This window comes from Schistosoma haematobium, chromosome 3 (assembly GCF_000699445.3).
Source record: "Schistosoma haematobium chromosome 3, whole genome shotgun sequence".
Taxonomy (NCBI): Eukaryota; Metazoa; Platyhelminthes; class Trematoda; order Strigeidida; family Schistosomatidae; genus Schistosoma; species Schistosoma haematobium.
In genome coordinates this window covers 27,024,241-27,046,680 of record NC_067198.1, presented here as the reverse complement: position 1 = coordinate 27,046,680, position 22,440 = coordinate 27,024,241, and the positions used below count along the sequence as shown (strand labels likewise).

Here is a 22,440-nt window from a genome sequence, read left to right as displayed (position 1 = left end):
ACTAGTCCATTGACAACAACGACATGCCTTAATCATCTGAATACGTGCAAGTTTTCACAGTATTGTATTAGTGAAGATTGCAAAGAATAATAATACGTATATATTTTATTAATATAATCGCCTTTAACTTTCTCCTGATATTCGTGAAAACGAAATTTCGGCACGAACGGAGAAATTCAGAAGTTTCTGTGCTACAACTACAATAATTTATGGATTATAATTTAACTGTCGAACCGTTAATATGTTTATCGAATTATCTTAATGACGGTTAATTTATTCCTCAAATATTGCTAAATCTGTTCATAAACTACTTCTGTGAGACAGCTTTTTTTATTATCGATTTTAGAACGGCTTAAAAAGAAGGTGACAAAACATCATATAGCTGGAAAATGCATTAAAATACCTCACCCCATCAAGATTATATTGAGAACATCACTCGCGAAATTTCGTCAGTTGTGTTTATAATTCCTCACTATGTAAAGTAATTCTCGTCAACCCCGATTTTCATATAGACCGGTTTTAATGATATGACAGCTAGCTTGTAATTATTTGTTATTTTTCTAGTCACTATTAAATATGTGACTTCAACTTACTTTTGACTTTGTTTAGTTGAGCCTTTCGTTCAGCACTTTTCGGTCACAAGAAATGCGCTGGGTTTGCCTAATATTATTTTGACGTTAAAGTGGTTCACATGTCGGTAGCATGAAAACATAGTCAGTTGATGATCCGTAAAATTGTCAAGTTTAGACGTGTTAGTAGAGCAAGAGAAAGGATAATGTCTCTTGTTACTGATTCAGTCACTGTCCAGGCAATGGTTCTAAATAATTTATCTGCTGTTGTTAGAATAGCCACCGATGAAGTCTTGATAAATCAAGAGTATCCAGATTCAGTTGAAAAAGCCCTCTTATTTTCCTTAAAATGTTTATTGAGCAAGCACAAGTGCACTGACCATTTTGTCTATAATTTGTATGCAGAAAGTCCTGAACCTTTGTTTAAGCTGCAGTCGAACGAGTCTAGTAACGGATTACAACAGTATCAGGAATTTCCAATGTTTCCGGGGAATTTATCGTTGTTCCATATAATTAATACATTTGTGTATACTTTGTCATCAGAAGATATTCTTGCTTTAGATAAAGCATTAAAGTTCGGCCGTGAAGGTTATTATTGTCTTGTGAAAAATTCATCCAGTTTTCCGAAATCAGTGAATTTCCAAAATGACTTAGTGGAACTTTCTGATTGTGTACATAGTTCCGAACAACCTGAGGAATCAATGGAGAAATGCAATAAATGTGTCATTCGTAATTTTCGTCCATTATATCGATGTTCGAGGTACGTAGTCGGCCTAACGTGTTCACAATGTGAGTCTTTCAGACCGAAACGGACTAAAAACAACTCTCCACCCAAAACTTGTGTTTCAGGGACCGCCTTATTTTGTATTGATATTTTGCTTGCTGTTTGCAAAGCGTGGAGGTGGAAGGACTTAAGCCCTGGCGATTATCTCAGGTAAATTTAATCTATTTTGTATATTTCCTCGCGGATTTTGGTTTTTTAGCCAAATGAGTACCATGATTTGCGTCACAATAAGGTGCTTTTGGGCCAAAACCAACTCTTATATACCAAACTACCAACAGTAGAGTCATATTTCGATAGTTGAATCACTTGACTGTCTCTAAGTAAGCTGCATATCGAAAACTTCCTACAAGTACTAAACTTTTGACACTCAACTAGTAATAGAAATAGTAGCTTTGAGACATTTAGAGTGATTCAAAAAACCTGTACTTCATGTTATGTTTTAATTTGCTGCGCCTGGTAGTGTTTTGTCAACTAGTTTCACTGACCTTAAGAATTTATGTTGGTCAACTCTTTTTAACTAACTTAGTGGTTGTCAACGGTGTAGTGTACTACATGAATTTGGAAATACTTAAGTAATATTTGTCTGGCAATTAATCTTTCTTCGCAGTCGATTAATAGTGGTATTTGGAGATTAGTTAGAAAACACTCACGTCGATGAATTTAATCGATCTCAGTAGCCAAGTATAAGTTCATTTACTAGCTTTTGGTTAGTTTTTGTGTAGAAGCTGTTGACACCATCTCACTGTCCAAACTAATGTATGCACGTTAGGGTTTCAAGTTGTAACCTAGTTGTTATGTATTATAACCAGTAAGCCACTACCCCACCTTCCATAAAGACTATCTTTCATAACACTGATTATATTGAATGATTACCTTAAACGATTTAGTGACTTAATACTGTTAGAAGTGCGTTTTGTCTTGTTAAAATCAGTATTTGGGATCAAAATAAAAAAGGACATGAATAAATAGCTTACTCAATTACGAATGTAACCCCTCATGGAGTATAGGCTGTCAACCAGTAATCTCAAAACTTACTCTTCATTGGTCTCTCCTTTCTGGTATTTCTCAAGTGCCATTTATTTTCTTAATGTTTGCTTCCGATTTCCAACGCAATTTGTTCTTTAGTCTTTCTATTTTTCTTTTGCCTTGAGGATTCCAATTTGCTATATAGTGCAGATTGATGGTTTTCGTAATGAGTATCCTATCCATCTCCGGCGCTTTTTCAGTGTTTTCTCGGCTGAAAGCTGGTTTGTTTTCTTCTAGAGTAAATAAAGTCAGGTAAAAAACATATATTTTAGATTCTTATTATTTCAAGACACAATCTTAATTGGACTTTCTTCGTTGAATGCTTTTAGCACAGTAGAATAATCCTGCATGACTTTTACACATTACTTACTAATAATGACCTCTCATTGGCATAATTAAAGAGGTTGCTTAGATAGCTTTCTATGGAGATGGAGCTTAATAGTCTAAACTCTACTTTTGTTCATTCGACTCAATGTTTTGATTTAATTTCCATTTCGTTAATTGACGTAAACCACTAGTATATCTGGTTCTTATAGCGGTTTCTTAACACTTTGCGTGACCATCCTCCATCGTCTTCGGTGGTTAGCTGCCTCACAACTGACATAGTTAAGCTCCACCAGTCATGTCATCTCACTAGAACTCCGAGAATCCGCTGTCAAACCTATTCATTAGTGGGCACAATGAAATTCAAGAATCTCCCCAACTAAACACTGAAAATTATTATGTGCTCATCAGTGATTAGCTTCAAGAGGTAATTCTCAGAGTTCTAGTGAGAAGCCATAACCAGTGGAGCTAATCTGTGTTAGATGTGAAGCAGTAACCCACCGAAGACGATGGAAGATGGTTGTGCAGTATTGTGGATTAGTTGAAGTTAGACAGTAACACCGTTGAGTGCCAGCTCAATGGTCTAGGGGTTAAGCGCTCGCGCGTAAAGTCGAATAACCTAGATTGGAGTCCCGCGTGCGAGAGCGTGGATGCGCATAGCTGAAGATCCTCACCTTAGAATGAAGCGACCATCCAGTCACTTCAGGTTTTCTATAGTAGTCTAACATTGTTCGGTTCATGGTTCCGATATATAAGCCTAATTTAAACAGGGTAACTGATCGTATATAAACCACGTTAATCTCATTTCCTAGCTTGCTTCAACAGAATAAAGTCGTTATGACAATTATTTCATCATTGGAGTGATACGTATTATATTTCACAAGACGTTCTAATCATATGGCTTTGTACACTCATACATAAAATTCTAGTATATAGTGTTCAAAATATTCACTTTCTTGAGTTTCCGGTAATGTACGTAGGCGCACTTACAAGCGTTAATATTCTTCCAGACAAAATACTTAAAAATAAATTATCTCTATTTTGTGTAGAATGAAAAATTGTTATTCATGGACTAAATGTTTTTCACTATATGAAGATAGTTTGCATAGTTGTATTTTGACGGCGGAACATTTATTTAATAATTTTATCCGTGCGTGTTAAAGCCACATATAAGAAAAGTATTTTCTCGATTAATTGTGTTAAATTTAGTGTTTCTGTTTACTAGATAATAAGTCTGATTAGCTTGATATTTTCCTTTGTAGCTTGAAAAAAAACAAATGTAACATTTATAATTTAGTCTTCGTATACTGATTTTCAGATTAGACTTTAAGCCTCACTTAATGTTTGTGGTGCATACTACTTAAACTGACAGATATAAGTAGTATGTAGCAGCAATCAGATGTGGAATGCCTTCCATCAGAAGATTGGGAAGATTGAATTAAAGAGAGCAGGGAGGGAAAGAGATCAATAACAATAACTACAGAATTAGAAAAATCATGAGGCATGTAAAGGACAATTGAAGGTAGATCTGAAAATAATGTATTCAAGGCATGACTTTCATGTTTTACGAAAGCACTAATTTTTTATTACACAATAAATCGGTTAACTCCATCTGAGTTCTCGTTTACCACATGTATGCTTTCCTCGATTAGTTATTACATTTCGACAGCCTGGTTGTAGATTTGAAATTTCTTACCTTCATTTCGGGCAACCGGCTACTTTTGGTGGTCCTTATACAATGGCACATATTGCTAAAGCGAGTGGACAAACCTTGTTTACAGATTCAAATTAGTTGCTTGTATCCAATTAGGTGAACCAGTATTTTAACAAACCAGTTACTACATTAGTTAAATTTACTATTCTAATTCCACCGTTATCAGTCTTATTATCACTACAAGTAAATATTTGGACTAATCCACCTTTTGATTATCGCTGATTCACATACATTTATATCTTCAGAGATGTTTGTATATATACATATATATATTTCCTAGCTTTATTTAGTTTTTCGTTGTTGAAAAAATTACCAGAATATATGAAATGGTTATTAATTTATCAGAGCAAATATTGACTGATCATAGAAAAATTCTTGAAAGCTACTTCGCTTAAATATTAAACTAATTATTGTTTCAACAGCTGCTTAGTGTATATACAGTGCAGAAATGTGCTCAAAAATCGTCGGGAAAACTAGGATGGATGACGACTCAGGTCGCTGTGGTTTGGCTCCCGCTTGCTGGCGGCGTTTGCAAATCCGTTTGCCGCCATTCTAGACTGACCATTTATTGTGTCGCCCACCTAGTATCTACTTATGGGATTATATGTATAAATATCGACGCAAACAAATCATTTATCACCATTTACAATTTGCTTGATATCAAATAGAGGTAGAAGAAGAACATATTCCTCTTAGACGGGTAATTATTTCGGACGTAGTGCAATAAAACGAAATTTTCTGTGTGCTGTTTTAGATTAAAATCGAACTTCAGTTTTTGCATTTTGCTATTTGAATGATTCCATGTGGATTATATATGCGTATATATATATATATCAGCGCTGGCGCCTGTAAAAGACCTTAATGCATTCTAATCCGAAAACTAACTGAATTTCTTTACATTATAGGATTGTGTCTGCTTCGGGGGTGTACATGTATGTGCACGTATGCTTCTTGTGTGTGTGAATCAAGTCACATCTTTTATTATTGAATAAGTTGTAGTTTGTTCACTAAAAGAACAAGTTGGAAAAGCGCATAATAAATGAAACCATAGTAGTTTACATCATAACCAATTTTAATTAATGTTTAGTACAACTAGTACCAAACTCTCTATCTGTGATGGCGTCTAATGCAGTTTTTTATCATTTAATTTATACACTATGTTTCATTATGTTGCCATAATTCTAAAGACGTATATATTCAACTCGTTTAATTTAGCTATGTTATTAATGATCTTGATGTGAATGATTTTAGTTGAGTGCGAATAAATTAAGTTTTGATGTACAAAACCAAACCCTTTATGATTTCTCTAGCGTAATTATACTAATGCATAAAAGATTTATTAGTGTTTCTCTGATATCGTTTGGTCGGAAAACTACTTTTTTCCATACCAGGGAAATATTCTCTAGCTTATCAACACTGTAATCTGTCCAGCTGTACGCTTATGATTTGATTTTTTAGGAATAAGTACTATGGCAATATCATCGTTCCGTTGTTACGGGATCACTGTGTAGGGTGGAGCAAACCTGTTTTCTAAGGGTTAGGTACAAAAGGATTTGGAGAGGCGTTTGAAGCTAAAACAAAGATAAATTTTGAAACCCCCAAGCTGCAGCTTTGCTTTAATATGAGTGTATGTTCTGGTTCAAGCGAAAATTACACATAAATTTGTCACGATCTACTGTAACATGCAACAAAGCATGTATTTGTCATCAACTCGCTAATATCGTCTAAATCAATTTCTTTGTTTATGCTTAGAGTCCATGACCATAAATGTGAATTTTTTATACGAGCCCGAACCATTCGTATAGCATCTTTGAGTTAGTGAAGACCTGGGTCTAATGAACCAAACTATTGCAGTTGAAAACAAGTGCAAGTGACATATCTTTTATTTTACTCTCAATGTTCAACTTGTTAGTGTCTTGTACCTACTTCTCGTTGCTTAATCTCATTTTATGACTTACTCTTATTTTAAGATTTCTCTTACTGTGGTGTTTAGAATTTTGTACATCGTTCCGATTGAATAATATACCAGGTTCTGTTTCTCATCCAATTTTTTTTCTTCACAGTTATATTTATGAAATAAATGTATTGTTTTATCACTAGGTATTTGTTGAGTATAATATCATTGATTTTTAATGGGCTATACATGAACCATAAATTTCCACGACCAGGTTTACCAGTTTTAATACATTTGTGTATGTTGTTTGCAACCAGTGCATAATCTCGCCGTGTTTATATATCAACTTCCAACTAAAGTACATCATTATGAACGTACTGCTTTTTTGTTTTCCAAACATTATTAAAACAAAAGCATTGTAACGACAATTTACTTCATTTTAAAAAATCAAGAAACTTAGGTGACTCAGTAACTTCGCAAACAGGTTTTCATAGTTATTATACAGGACAATTCGTTATGTAAACTACGAGTATGTTTGAATCCTGTCATTCAACCTACCATGCCACCTGACCATTTTTTAGTTAGCATTATATTTAATTCGTTACTATCAGTATGTTGTTTCATTAAAATCTTACAATTTGCTGTCTAGTAAAATTTCACTTGTTGCTTCCCAACGATTGTAAAAATATTTTAATTCAAAAATATACATTTCGGGTTGTCCATGACTCAGTATATCGATTGAGTAATGTAGAAGTTGCTATCCTTTTAGTCTCATAATAATACACGAAATTATTTCGTCGAAAGTCAATTTCAACTTCATTTTTTCATCCCATACAGACGGATTGGACCTTGTCAGTTTTCAGAAAAGCATACAAACTCACAAATTTGTTTAAACCCCTATCACTGGAGTCGAGTACTTATTCAAGATAAAATTAATGAGGAAAATAACTGCTCAAGATATTCTTCAGATCCAGGTAATTAGTCTTTATTTTGTGTCTTATAAAGCTATATATATATATATATATATATATATATATATATATATATATATATATATATATATATATATATATATATATATGAGCACCACGTTGAATATGTTACTTCATCTAACAGCTACTGAAGTTTGCTAGCACCAAAGGCACACCCGAAACAAATGCATATTTCACAAGCTCAGGATTTAGATCATAAATTTTTAAAAAGTACTAGTATATTTTATTAATTTATACGAATATTCGTCAATATTAGAACGAATAGTTTGACAAAAATTGGGCGCTGAGTATAGAGAAAACATTATATGTGAAAATTATATTTGAAATAATCTCAGCGATTAAGATTACCCTGAAGAAGTCCAAACAAGTTTGCCGGACGAAACGTTAGAATTATTCAATTATCTCAATCGCTGAGATTATTTTAAATATAATTTCCACATATATTTTATTAATCGGTTACATTTCTTGGAAGAAGATCAAATTCAACTAGTCCATCCATACTTTGCTAGAGATCTATGAATAACCTTGAGTTCATGGTATAAATAGAGATATTTAACAGCAGTGGAGCATATCTTGAAACTTTTCTATACAAATAAAATGATCATGAATCGTCTGTACACATGAATGTTGATAATTTGTGTTATTATACTTATGTCGGAAGAAAATATTGATGCATATGCAACCGTATGCTGACTTTAAGGCCGATAAAAATGATTTTGTTAACAGAAAGTTTCAAACTTGTTACTCTATTTTCAAAATAAACATTCACTAAAATATTTCAGCCTCAAATATATATTTTTTGTTTTGCTCTTATTATTAGCTTTAGCGTAAAATAACTATTGATTGTGTATCAGGAAATGCCTTACAGTTAATACAATCTAAATGAATTTCACCATTGTAATTTATTTTATTTCATCATTAGGATGTTTTATTGACTTTTACCATCCAATTATAGATTGATGTACTCAGTTTTGATCTATACTCTTAGTGTTTAAAAACTAACTTTACCACTATTCAATCACTCAACTGAGATAAGTGAAGTGGGGTTTAGTTCATCAGTTGTCTAATGGGTAAAAGTTGAGTTCATAGACTGATTTAGCCAGCGGGTACCAATGACTAAATCTTCCGAATTTCGGTTCATGATTCAATGTTAATCAAAGTAATAAAGATGCATCTGTTTGTTGTCTTTCTCTTAGATACCTTGGTTTATTAGTATTTTTTAATTTCCTTGTTTATTTATTTTGTGTCCTGTTTCATGTGAACTCATCAGTGTTAAATTGTTATTATTATTATTATCTAACTGTTTTGTTGATTTTATTTCTCTCAATTTTATTCGTACTATGAAATCCTGAACATTTGACTGTTACGCAAATGTTGGCCATTCCATTTCACAGTCCCTTTTTCTATGATTGTTCACTTTTGACAAATTATTCATAATAAATCTTTTGTGTTGAAAGTTTAACGTCTTATTGTCTTCATTTTGACACTTGTTTCAAAATTTAATCGTAGACAGAACAAAACAAATGCGTAAATGTAAATATTTTGTTCGAATAATGAACATAAACACCTAGTAGCTTAACTAATCAATTGTCGTACTAATTTGTGTTTACAATTATCTCAGTGTATTATATAAATTTTAGGTTTTAAAAAGTAAACAACATAAAGTAGGAATAACCTTGAATCTATATGTTCATTAGATTTTCTTACAAGCATTAGTGTTTGTTCATGATTTTGTTCGTTCGGATTTTCAACGACTGAATGATTTGTTATTTAAAGATTTCCTTTGTCGAGTTGAAGTATGTGGGAAATCTGATTATATGCAATGGCAAAACACAGTCTTGTGAACAGTTCAGTTAGCAATGCCAACATATTCTTTTTGCATTCCTCTTTTTCAAAATGTAAGTTGTTGATTGATAATAGAATACGCAGATGGCGTAGTCCCGTTTGATGAAGACACTGATAAAATGCAGAGTCTTTTGGTATCACTAAGCAACAATGCCAGGATGATTAGGATGCGTTTCTACCCCTCTAAACGCAAATGCTTGCTTTGGGACTGGACAACCTCAACATCTGAACTAGAGAGTGAAGTAGTTGAACGTGTCGACAACTTCACTTATCCTGTAAGTCCGTTCAGCACTAATGGGTTGGTGTCTGACGAAATCTCAGCACGGAAAGCTCGTTTGGCTTTTTCGAACTTATGTCACCTATGGCGAAGGCGAGATATCCTGTCAGTTAAAGGATGGGTATACTGTAAGACAGTTCGTCCTGCTCTACTTTACAGCTGCAAAACGTGGTCATTAAGGGTAGAGAATACTCGTAAGTTACTAGTATTTGATTACAGATGTCGTAGAAATATTGCTCGCACCTTCTGGGATCACTGGGTAAGTGGTAATGAGGTTATACTCAGAGTATTAGGGAATAATGGTAAATCAGTTGATGAGGTTGTGAGTCTTCACTGACTGAGATGGTTGAGCCACGTGTTGCGTATGCTTGAACATTGATTACCACGACGTGCAATGCTAAACGGTGTTGCGGATGGTTGGAAGAAGGTTAGGGGCGAACAAACAAAAACGTGGGATCAGTTCATAAAGTCATTAACTTCGAGTCTGAGCCATGTCGGTAGATGCAGACTACGTGGTTGGGGTCCGCGCGGCTAACGTAACCAATGGTTGGAGACTATTGGTGATATGGCTCCGAATCGATCACAATGGTTTAGGTGTATACACTGTTTGTCTTCCATTAAACAGTGAGATTAAAATTAATTTATACCTTTATTTCTAATTCTTCCTTGTATTATATCATTATACACAATCTTTTTTATATATATTACCACCATTGACTTAACTACTTCTATGAATCCAGTGTTCATCTTGCTGTGCTAATGAGGTGTGGCAACTTATGCTTATGTATGCCTGGTCCTACGTTGTACCCGACTAACTGACTGGAATTAGTTTTCGTCATTTCTTAATTATACGATTGATAGCAATATTGATGAACTTGTTGACCACGTATATTTAAAGTTTTTTTATTCCCAGCTAGTTGTTAACTTTTAGGATCTTAAAACATCAAAACATGTCCCAGCCATCTCAACTGATGAAGTTTCACTACTTCATCAGTTGAGATGACTGGGACACGTGTTACGTATGCCCAACCACCGACTGCCTCGACTTGTGATGTTCAGTGGTATAGGAGTAGGTTGGAAGAAAGCTAGGGGCGGCCAGACCAAAACATGGCACAAGTCCATGAAGTCACTGACAAGTGGATTGAGTCATTTTGGTAGGTGTAGACTACCTGGTTGGGGACCGCGAGATGATAACAACCGATGGTTAGAGACCCTGAATGACATGACTCAAAATCGTTTGCAATGGCGCAGGTGCATCCATTCTTTGTGTTCGCCCAAATTTTAATCTCCTGATTCCTCCTTGTCTCTTTTTTCTCTTTCCAAATTTATTTCACTGTATTACACTCTTTAAATAACATCTCCAAACCCTAATCTTCCCGATTTCTGATTATATTTTGACTACCTCTACCACTACGGGATTTGAATCGACAATTGTATCTCTGTGTTAATGTGGTATGGCAACTCGAACTGATGTACGTACGTACGAAGTTCTACGTTGTTACTGACTGACTGTTTCACTTTTGATTAGTTAAGCCACCTTTGTGACACAAGCGAGTGATTTTCGTTGGTGCTCCATATTAATTAGATTACTATTAAAAACTAACTAATACTGGCCAAATGTTTTAGTTTTTTTTTCTTTTCTCACTACTCATCTGTAGTTTTCCTCAGATTTAAACCCATAGTATTTGATCTCTGTGAAATCATAATATTCCAATCCGATTGGCTTGTGATTGTCGCTCATCATTTTAATTTGCTGGTGTTTCAGATTTTACTACTTACACTGTTGAGATTATCCTTTGCTATCTTTTTCATTGTTTCCACACAATTGAATTTAGTTATAATATTTATAATTACTCTAGTAGTAGCAGTGGTAGTACTAGTAACAAGTAAATTATTTGTGTTTGTTAAGTGCCTGTCATTAAGTTTGCATTTTTAAGGTTTGTGAAAGATTGCTTGTCTCGTAATTACTCTCTCCCTCTCTCTCTCTCTCTCCATATATATATATATGGGAATAAGTTATTTGGATAAGTAGTTGGATAAATAAGTACACAAACACACACATGAGACAATTCTCTGCAAATACAAATTTTGCAAAAAGTTACTTCTTTTAAATAGAAAAATAATTCATATTCAAGTATAAACCGAACATATGAAGTTTACTGTTTGGATTTCTCACAGTATTCAAACCAAGAGCCCAACATATCGTTTATTACTTTATGTTTGTTTTTACCTGTGTGTATGTATGGAGCAATAATGTGGGATATTTAAAATTACTTTAAATATACAGTAAACACTCGAATTCATGGGTGTACTGTATTATAACTATTTAAAAATTGACTTGAAATAATGTCAAAATTTTTGTGACATATATGTATACATACATATATAGTTGCACATGCGGACAGGCATATATCGTATTAAGTATGTTACATAAATTTCAATGTCAAATTATGTGTTGTTTATAATATAACAGAAATTTTCTCACTGCTTTTTTTAAAACTATCATATATATGTATATATATAATGTAAAATTTATTGTGCTAATATTAATGTGGATTTTTAAGTATTTTGTTGCTGTTCCATATATTTATTTTTTGTCAACATTACCACTTATTCTCTCCCCCGCCCCACTTTACACAAACAGACTCACTCACATACATATACCCAGCCAACCAAAAATCTTTTGTCTCATTTTCTGTCGCCATTAAATGGCACCCATTTGGTGCCAGGTGTCATTACTTGTGAGGGCAAAACTAGATAGTGAATGGCGCCAAACTGTAAAAGCTTTCGGCGCCACTTTATGTATTTATATATATTTATATGTATGGGGTGTAACTTGGAGCCAAGTTTTACAGTCAGGGCGTCCTGTGCTTATCATTTATGTAATTTCCCCACATAAGTGAAATAAGCTTTGATAATTCACTTTATTTATATATTTAGGCATACTGAAATTTTACTAAGAAACTCATAGGGTTAGAGAGTGAACCAGCGCGAATTATATAAAGTAAATATATTTTTTCTGATTTTTAATGTCTAGATTTTAATCCATCACTCACTTACTCATTTACCACGACGACGACACTAACGACAACCATGACCACAAATGTCATTGCATCATTTATCTGTTATATAACTATCACTGTATGATTACTAGTTTGTTAATTGCTCGCATATTATATATATATATAATTGCTTATGTCGTAGTTGATATTATTCGTATTATTATTATTATTATTATTATTATCGTTTGGAGTTGGTTTTACTGGTAAAAAGCATTTCGAAAAAAGTTTTGAAAGACTGGATAGATTTTAGTTAATACTTAGAAAAATAAAACAGGGATACCGCTGTCAATGTTTCGTTCTGTTCCATTTACTTTCTCTACTATGATTGCGTCGCAGTTTTTTCGTGTTTTAAGTATGATGAAGGAAAGATAGCAAAAGGCGACACTAGTAAAATATTATAAAGTAGATAGAGTTAGGGAGACAATGTGGTCAGGTATCCCAGTTATAATTGGACATGTTGTAATTGAAGAACTTTCATATTTAATAATTTAAACATTACTATTTTCTAGGTGGTACGTAGATACGAAGAATGTTTTATGAGGGACAAATGACTAAGCTAACACTAACAGGCAAAGGGTTCGATTGAAATAAAAATGAAAACAAAAAAAAATTAAAGTCGCTTTTTTAATTCTCTCTGTGTGAATATGAATTCGATGATTACTTTTTTACTAATCTTTTCTCAGTATATGGATATATATGGGTACAGTTTTAAATTGTTCATTCAGTAGTATTACTACTCCTTATTTTTACATTAATCCTTTTCAAATTCTGCAAATGCACAAAAGTAAACAAATCCAATCTTTGTCCTGTTTGTTTTATTGTTATCGTATGTAGTTTGAATGTCATCATGATTATTTCATAGCTTATCTGATATTGTACAGTAACAATTTTTAGAAAATTTTAAATTTATGGTAAAGCGTACGTAATTGTCATAGGAGAATCTTTCTTTCACTAACAAAATTAAATAATACATGGGTTTTTCATTCTCCTTACATTTCTTTTAATGAATTGATGTTAAAATTGAGCATCGAGCATCATGCTTCTTTTTAGACAGTGTTCTTTAAACTATCAAATTAAAAATCAGTTGTTCAAGTGTATAATTTCGTCATTAAGTTCATTAGTATTAACTGTAACAATTTTGAAACAGTATGGCGACAGGAAGCTATTTACCTAAGTAAACAGTAAAATAGTTCATGAAACAAGAAAAGATGCTTTGAAACTTAAATAACAAATGACTCAGGCCCACCTATAGCATGTGATTGTTAGTACAGTTGAAAAGCTTTCTAGCTGTGTACGAATAATTTAAAAGAAATAAATTCATACTAAAGTTGGGTGGTATTAATCACGTTTTACTCACTGAGCTTAGAAATGTAATTGGAAAGCTCTCATCACTGTCCCAAACAGAATCACTGTTTACTTCAAGTACATATAAACTATTTAATTATTTCACAAGTGTTAAATTAGCTTGTTCTGGTGACTTAGTCTTTCATTATATGTCTTCACAATTATTACTGGTCTCATTTTTCTCTTTTTCTGTTGATATCCTGGTTTGATTGGCTCATGAACAGGTGACTGTGTAACCTTTACCCTAAAGATTGGTTAATAAAGTTTGTCAATATTACCTCTTGATTGCAAATTGACGTGAATACCATGTTCCCAGAATTTTGACTTTTTTCTAATTATATCCATGTCCGCGGTTATCTTCATCCTTTGATATAAGCGATGACATGTTATATCATTTTACAATTAGTTTATATTCATGTTTACGTTATTGGAGGGAGAATCTACTTCATCCAGTGTATGGTATCCGTCATATTCAATGCAATTTATTTTTTAGATGGTATTGAATTCACCCTCTTTCTCTGTTTTATCTTGCTCTGCATAATGTATGCTAAAGTGATTGTGTTAACTTGTGAGTTAATTCGGTTTTGGCTGCAAAACTAAAAGTGATCCATTTTGGAGATACGGACTCATGTTTCTGAGGGATAAGTGATATTAAGAGAACAGTTATTCATTGCTCCATAATTGTCGGTAGTTGTTCTTCAGCCAATATCGGTTCGTTATGAAACTAACCTATTTAAATAATTAATATTTATTATAAATACATTCTTGTTCATTTGCTGACTATTTTGACCTTTGATAACGTTTGACACTACGTAGTTTTATTTTCGTAAATTGTTATCTGAACATTTCATTTGTCGGTATACATCATTACTGTGGATAGATATATTTTTATTAATTATTACTGAAGATTTCTCATAACATATATTTTTCCCGTATATAACTTCATTACTACCAAAAATTTATATACATACATAATTTTATCTTCTTCAAACAGTTCGGTATATATATATATATATACATCATAATTTTCGGATTTGACTTTCATTCATTTGTTTTAATGTGAACAGATGCATGATGATGTTCACCAGGCGAATATGTTTATATACCATTTTTTTAATATTTTGAACTCGTCAGTGTAGTGTTTACCCATGTATTTGTGCATGATTTTATATAATACATATTAGACTGGATTTCTTTTTCTTTCTCATCTGCTTATTACCGATTCTGTTATAGGAAGGAATAATGTGAACTTTTCATTATGGTATTTTCTGTATGCTTTACTGAATTCCCTTTGTTTTTCTAATACTCGTTATTGTCTTACACAATAATTGGTACAAAAAAGATAATAGTTCTATATAAATAGGATAAAGATAAATGTAGTTAAGTATTAGTGGCTTCGGAGAATTATAGTACCACTACTACCATAACTAAGTATAATAGTCTTACTGTTTCTCATCTCACTTTTACTAAAAGGAGTTCATTTTATCTGCTTCTTTGTATCTATGATTGCGTATTAATGTATGCTGTGTGTGGGTGTGTGGACAGCAAGGAGGGTGGGAGCTTTTTTCACTGTTGTTTTTGTTTATATTTATATATTGTACATTACTGTTATGATCATTAGCTTCGTGTTATTGACCTTTATATAATTTGATGAATTAAAGATAAGATTTTATACTCTTTAAGCGTTGTCTACTTTCGTTTTTTTCTCGTTGTTGGCGCCAGTTTATTCATATGTGTCATTCATGGTGCTGTTTTCAGTTGTCATTTGTTCCGCTTTTTCTAAGTATGCTTGTTTGTTGTAGATGTGTAGATTTGCTGGTTAGACCAAGCCCACCCTTATATATATATAATTTATCATTTTGCTTCGGTGAAAAAGTACAGAGAGTATGAGTCAGTTTTTTCTGTTGTTAGCTCTTTTCATTCACGTAATAACAGAACACAACAACCAGTTCTAAAGAACACAAAGTTATTTCTATATCATAATGATTCCATACATATCGTTTATACTCTATATATAGTTTAATAGAATCAATGTCAACTAATTTTTCCTGTACGTATTACAGCTTTTATGTTAAAAAGCCAAATAATGATCAACCTTTTATTTTAGTGTAACCGTGATGTAATCTGACTGCTTTCGGAGTGTCTTTTTCAATAATTGTTTTAATTTTCAAGCATCAGTGAATTAATAATGAAAGCTAACAGAGTTGTTTGCATTTTTACACTAGCGAATTAATTACCTGTAGTTTTTCTAATGATAATAATCATTCAGATTTGTTAGTGAATTTCTCATTTTAATGATTAATAACAGAAGACGTTAGTTGAAGTGCTTTTGTAGAAGAGGTTTCCATTTGGTGGTTTCGTCGTCCAAAATCGATCTTCGTTTAGGATCCATATCGATTGGTTCTAGTTGTTTGATGTTTACTTTTGGGACTCCTGGCTCTGGTTTCTGTTCCTTACGACATGGTAGATACAAACTGGCGAAATGCTCCATACCATAACAAAACAATTATTCAGTGCTCTGTGGTTTTAAATGATACACCAACTGAGATGAATCTGTTACGAATACAACATACATAACGTATTTTTTGTATTGTAATATATGGTTACTGATTGGTTAATTGAGCTTTCCTGATAATTTCAAGCTCTGGAAGTTTGTCCAACTATGATCTAATTGAAAGAGCTCAATATTTAATGTTACTATCTAAAGTAATTTGGACTCTTTTTGTGTCCGTACGTTGTCTTTTGAAGTCATTAACAATGTTATCGGTTGTGCTACTGTCTTCAATTTGGAGTGATTATTCATAAGTCTATGTATACGAGAGTTGTTTAATAAGTTCGAAGCTTCCTTTGCCTATTCCAGTGTAAACAGTCCGTAAGTCAAAATTTAGATCATGAATTTGTATTTGGTTACAGAATTTTAATTACGTTAATAGAGTAAGTACTTTTGCGTTGCTGAAATGCATTTGTCCTAGGTATGCTTCCTTTATATGAGTCGTTCTTCTTTTTGATTCCGACAACTTAACCACCCCTTTTACACTTGTAGTTTGATTTAGTTTTATGAAAATTACTTTGGTATGTAAAACAATTTCATAACGAACTTACATCAATTGGTTTACCATTATAAACGAGGGGACAATCGACAGCGACTTCGTCGTCCTTTAGGTCTCCTTAGAAGTTTGCAACAATGAATCCATCAGGGCTAGAAATGAGGACCTTTAGGTCTTGCACTGATCTCCTTAGTCTTAGACCACTGAGTTAAAATACAGTGGTTTACGTAAATAGCCCCAATCATTTCGCGATATAGAATGACAATTATGTAATCCTGTCGGTAATGACTGTCTCAGTCTCCATAGCCTACAACTTTCGAATAGAACCTCGGAGACTCATTTCGAAGTTTGTCATCAATACATATACGATTATCCGAAGTTATAAAGGTAAACCACTTGGTTTCCCATCCCACTAACCTAAAAGTATCACACTCACTGGGAGACTACAAGGTCCTGGTTTCTATCCTCGATAGAGTCATTGGTGTGTATACCTAGGGAGTCTTATTTTAAGACAAGACGGGTATTGAAACCTTCCCGGTTCTCGCTAATACCCAAACTGATATCAATTTGCGACAAGTATCACTTCTGAAATTTATTTGTAATTTAGACTGTAACCTTACAGAGTTCGTAATATGTATCTACTCATGTTACACAATGTGAGAATTCGTCTTATTCTCCAAGTTAATTCAGTATAGATTAGTTTACCGTTCTCTTAATTACACAATAAAGTTACTATCACTTATTACTTGTAATCACTTTATTTTGATTAATAGTTTTGCATTACAATTATACATATTTCATGTACACTCTATTTATAATTTAGAAAACCTTACTATTCAGTGTGATGTCTAGGTATAAACTTAAATTTTTTAAAGGATAATTATAGATCTGTTTTGCTGATTGATTTAAACGTATATAAGATTTAACTGAGTGTAAAAAAATACATCACAATAGTTTATATGTATCTCCCCATTTTTCTCAATAGATATGGACTTTTATTCTTGTTCTGTTTAACTCAACTATTGTTTTTCTCCGCGTTCCTTGTCATTAGTTTTATTTTCTCTTAGTGATTTTTTTCTGTCATCTCGTTTTACAAGTAGGTGTGTAATAGTTTTAGTATATACTTGAAACTAAGTGTATTGAAATGTGCTTGACTACGCAATTATATGTATCATAAGTAGAGATTCTAATTGCTTCGTTTGATTATTTCCTAACACTTTATTATTGGGTCATATTTGTTCTAAGTAGGAATAACTGTAATTTTTAATTGGGATTGCGTACACAAGACATTTTGTTAAATGAAGATTACACAAATCATAAAGTAATAATGGGTTTTGTTTATCTTTTTATTTAGTATAATATAATAAGTGAATTCATTGGACATCTAGTGAAATGTCTGATATGTAACTAAAACCAATTATCTCTGGAGTATTTTTGTAATTTTGTTATTATTCAAGGTTTAATTTTCACGATCAGAGCCTCTGATATCATTTAGGTTAATGTATTCAGTGTAGTTTTCTGGGAATATTAACTTATGAAGTTTGACTACTAATGACACCTCAATGAATGTTAAAGGTTATGTCTATTAATAACCACTTAACAAGTCAGTTAATATTGAACAAAAGAAGTAGCTGAGTTGAGGACTTCTCTTCTTGCTGAGTTACATAAAATAAATTTTTCACTACATCGAATCATTTCGCTAATATATTTCATTCCTTCGATTTTACAGATATTGTTTGTCTGGGATTGAACCATAATCATCCAAATTGTAGTAATCATGAATCTCATCTTAAGGGATTGAATACGGATTCAGAATATCCTAAGGATATGATGCCATTATTACTACCACCGTCTGTATTATCTTCGTCGTCATCGTCTTCCTCATCGTCAACAGAATCGACATCTGCAGAAACACAAATTTCATTAATTCGGATGGATCAGTCGTGTGATTCAGGTAGGGTGATATACATATATATGCTCTAGTTTGTTGTAAATTTTGTGGTGGTATGTACTACACCTACTTTATTGTTAAAATTTTGCCTATATTATTAGTTTCTCTATGGAATGAATGCACAATATTTCAGACCATATCGAAAGCGATTTGCTTACATAACTTGATGGTACTGAGGATTATTAAATCGTGGTTGTAAAATTTTGATATTCGGCATAAACCGTATGTTTTCATGATCATTTACATGTCATTTTATTCTTGCTGTTTGCTGCTGTGTCGATGATAACTATCGATTAACACGTATTGTAATACTGCAGTGTCTTGACAATCGCACTTCGATATATTAAAAACAACTAACATTAGTAGTTCACAGTTTAGGATACCTCAAATTTTGTTCAAGATAAAGAATACACTATTACGTTTATAAAGCCGAATATATAGATATGTCAATGGTTTAAATAAATACGGAATAGCGTTAATATGGTATCTTTTGTGGTAAACAATCACTGGTTAAAAATGCCTTCTCAGTTCAGGCTTGTATTACAATTTGGTGGTAACAGTTTTTGTCCAGGTGGAAGGATAATTCTTGTACATATAGCTTCCCTTTTAAATATGATCCTTCCAGTTGTTTGAAGAGCAATCCATCATTAATTTGCGCAAATAGGTACCAAATTACATTTTTATGTAATTGACTTTAAGCCATGTTTTTTGTCTAATAAGGTTAATAATATTAACCAGCTACCATAAGCAGAGCTTTAATGTAATTTAAACTTACAGCCCAATGATTGGAGGCAAAATGGTGAAACTACTAAGTGTTTAATCCAATTAATAATCAAACCACAGTTTCAAGATATCCTGGTTTTCTCTAAAGGGTTGGTTGTTATCATCTTATGCTCCAGATAGGTTTTCTGGTTTTGTTCGATTTAATTGACTTGCATTCGCTAGGCACTTGGGTACGAGCCACTCTGTAAGTGTGAAGGTTAATAATGCCACGTGGGTACTGAAACTGGATTAGATGAAGGGGTTTCGGACCTTGAGCTTAACAACTGAAAGTCGAACGTCTTAACCACTAAACCACCACTCCATCATATTAAACAGCTCATTCGAGTAGGCGATAGCTAAAGGTGTATGATATATATGTTTTCAGCTTTGACTTAATTTCTCACTCCTGACCTTAGTATAACCAAAATTTTATCCGTTCGCTTTTGAAAGTTTCATTAAGAAGTCTTTACGCCTGTAACTATTTAATTTTGGCAATTTTACAAGTAATCCTATTCTGTTTGGCGCATCATTCATGAATATTTGTATTTTCGATTTTAATTCTTTAGTTATATCATATGATCCAATTATAAATAATTCTTCAGCTCCGTTGCTTGCCAATCATGATACCTATGCAAAAACAAAACTGACTTACTGTTCACCTCAGTTTCTTCATAAAATACAACAAAAATTGCACATGAATTTAGTAAGTCCTGTTTCATCTTTAACCAAATGGAAGAAATTGAGAAACAATAGAAATTTTAAATTATCTACTTACTTGGTTCCATCCACAGATTTCAATCATACAACACTACTTTCACCACCACCAACAACAACTGCTTCCACATCTGTAAGTAGTTCTGATGATGAAATGCATAGTTGTAGTTTCATCTTATCTTCTAACAACCCTAAAAATGATAACCCTTTACAAAATTCTAATCTGCATTTTAACCGATTTATTTCTATCAGCGATCATTCTGTTACAATAAATAATGAGAAATCTTACCTACATAGTCGTCTTTCTTCTCCCTCTCCTCTACACCATCTTAAACCATGGGCAAATATTTCCTATTGGGAATCACATCATCATGTTGGACGTAGATGGTATCAAATTACAAATCGTAAATTAAATATTGTCTACAATGATGTTAATATTAATGATAATGACCATAATAATAGTGATGTAAAGGACAAGCTGTATTCATCTCCGAAACAAGCATATATAAATAAGGAAAATCATTCAAATTATAGAAGTAAATCTCAAAGTGACTATATATATTTATCTTTACTAACTTTATATCGATCAAATCATGTAAAATATAATTGTAAATCAGATTGTAATAGAAGTTTTAATGAACTCGAGAATTATTCGACCACTCCCTCTATCGCTTGTCATACGAATAGGATTATTGGTAATAACAGTAGTATCATCAGATCATCTTCAAAACAATGCAAAAAGTGTTATAATTATGTGGATTCATTCAACAATGCATCTCTAATACCAAATTTAATTGTTCATTCATCAATGTATAAATCATCTGGTTGGAGACAATGTTGTCGTCTAGGCAGCCAGGGAATTTCGCTTACACTTACCACTTATGGTTGTGTATGGTTAAGTAATCAAGCGATGGCTACAAACTTACCTATATTTGTATCATCACCTTGTTTGCAGTTTCATAATGCTAATTCTTCTTCCTCTTCTTCTTCATCGCTTAATAGTAGTACTGAAGACTTTCTTGTCGATAGACCTGTATATCGTGTACCAGCCGGTTATTCTCTATTAGTTTTCGACCTTTCATGTTATGAAAACTGGTTGCAACAACAGTCTTCTTCATCATCTTCAGCGTCATCATCATCTTGTCGTCAGTATTCCGGTAACAACCATAATGGCGACAGCAGTAATTTAAGTGGTAATAACAATAATAGTAATAATGTAGATTTTAACGAGTTGCACAAAACTCATTTGTGGGCAAAAAAAAACAATCTATGCAAAAATCCCATTATACATATAAGTTTAGGTAAAGGTTGGGGACCATCATATCGTCGACCAGATGTTACACATTGTCCAGCACGTTTAGAGGTGTGGATTAATTTAGAACATCTGTTTCCTTTATTCATTTCAAACAAATAAGAAATTGTAAAAATAATTTATTTTTCCGATATCATTTTCATTATCTCTATCCTCTCTTTTTCACTTATTTTTCTTGTTATTATTGTGATTTAATAAAAAAAAATATGTATATATATAACATGTGTAAATAGTGAGGAACTGTTATATACCACTTAACTATTAGCATTTTGTTCGTTATTAGTTTCTATGCTACTCGATTAATACTAATTATTATGAGTAAAATGTAGTATTCAATAATTGCAGAAATGTTTTCAAAGTATCTATACTGTGATATATGTATGTCTTTATTCTCTTCATTTTATCTGATATAGTAAGAATGATTACGTTAACATTTGTGAATGTGTACTTTTTATGTGATGATCTCATGTATATTCTTTGCATATTTATGCATTTTATGAAGTGATTAGTTTTTATAAAATTTCTGACCAGTAAAAGTGTTTCTTTTTTTAATTATTGGGAAATTTCGGACGTATTTGAGAAGTGGTCAATGTAAAGGTTTACTATTTTAATATGTAAAATTGTGTAATTCACTTACAACTTATTTTTGTGTGTTTTACTTCGACCACTATCGCAAAATTATGAATTTATGAACTGTTGAGGCTGATGATGAAAATATTGAAGACCTATGTTTTTATATTTTTATACTTCTAATTAGGTTGTATGAGTTGTTTTTGAGGTGCATTTTTGACTCATCTTCATTTCCAACCCATAAAAATACTGT

At 32.6% G+C, this 22,440-nt stretch overlaps 1 protein-coding gene across 4 annotated transcripts; it reads left to right on the top strand.

Annotated features, from left to right (window-relative positions):
• Window positions 1-623: 623 nt before the first annotated feature.
• On the top strand, window positions 624-22,153 carry MS3_00005398 (uncharacterized protein; the record flags this gene model as incomplete). 4 transcript variants are annotated; one of them, XM_051213471.1, is made up of 5 exons in its annotated part: window positions 624-1,329; window positions 1,372-1,503; window positions 7,149-7,285; window positions 18,608-18,832; window positions 20,158-22,153. In XM_051213471.1, exons 1-5 carry the CDS (start codon window positions 722-724, stop codon window positions 21,717-21,719), a joined length of 2,664 nt encoding a protein of 887 aa, XP_051069453.1. In that variant the 5' UTR covers window positions 624-721. The 4 variants fall into 4 exon arrangements, with proteins under 4 accessions (XP_051069453.1, XP_012796066.1, XP_051069454.1 ...); XM_012940612.2 differs by having other exon boundaries at window positions 624-1,503; window positions 20,158-21,719; XM_051213472.1 differs by lacking the exons at window positions 18,608-18,832; window positions 20,158-22,153 and adding an exon at window positions 8,124-8,759.
• Window positions 22,154-22,440: the final 287 nt, after the last annotated feature.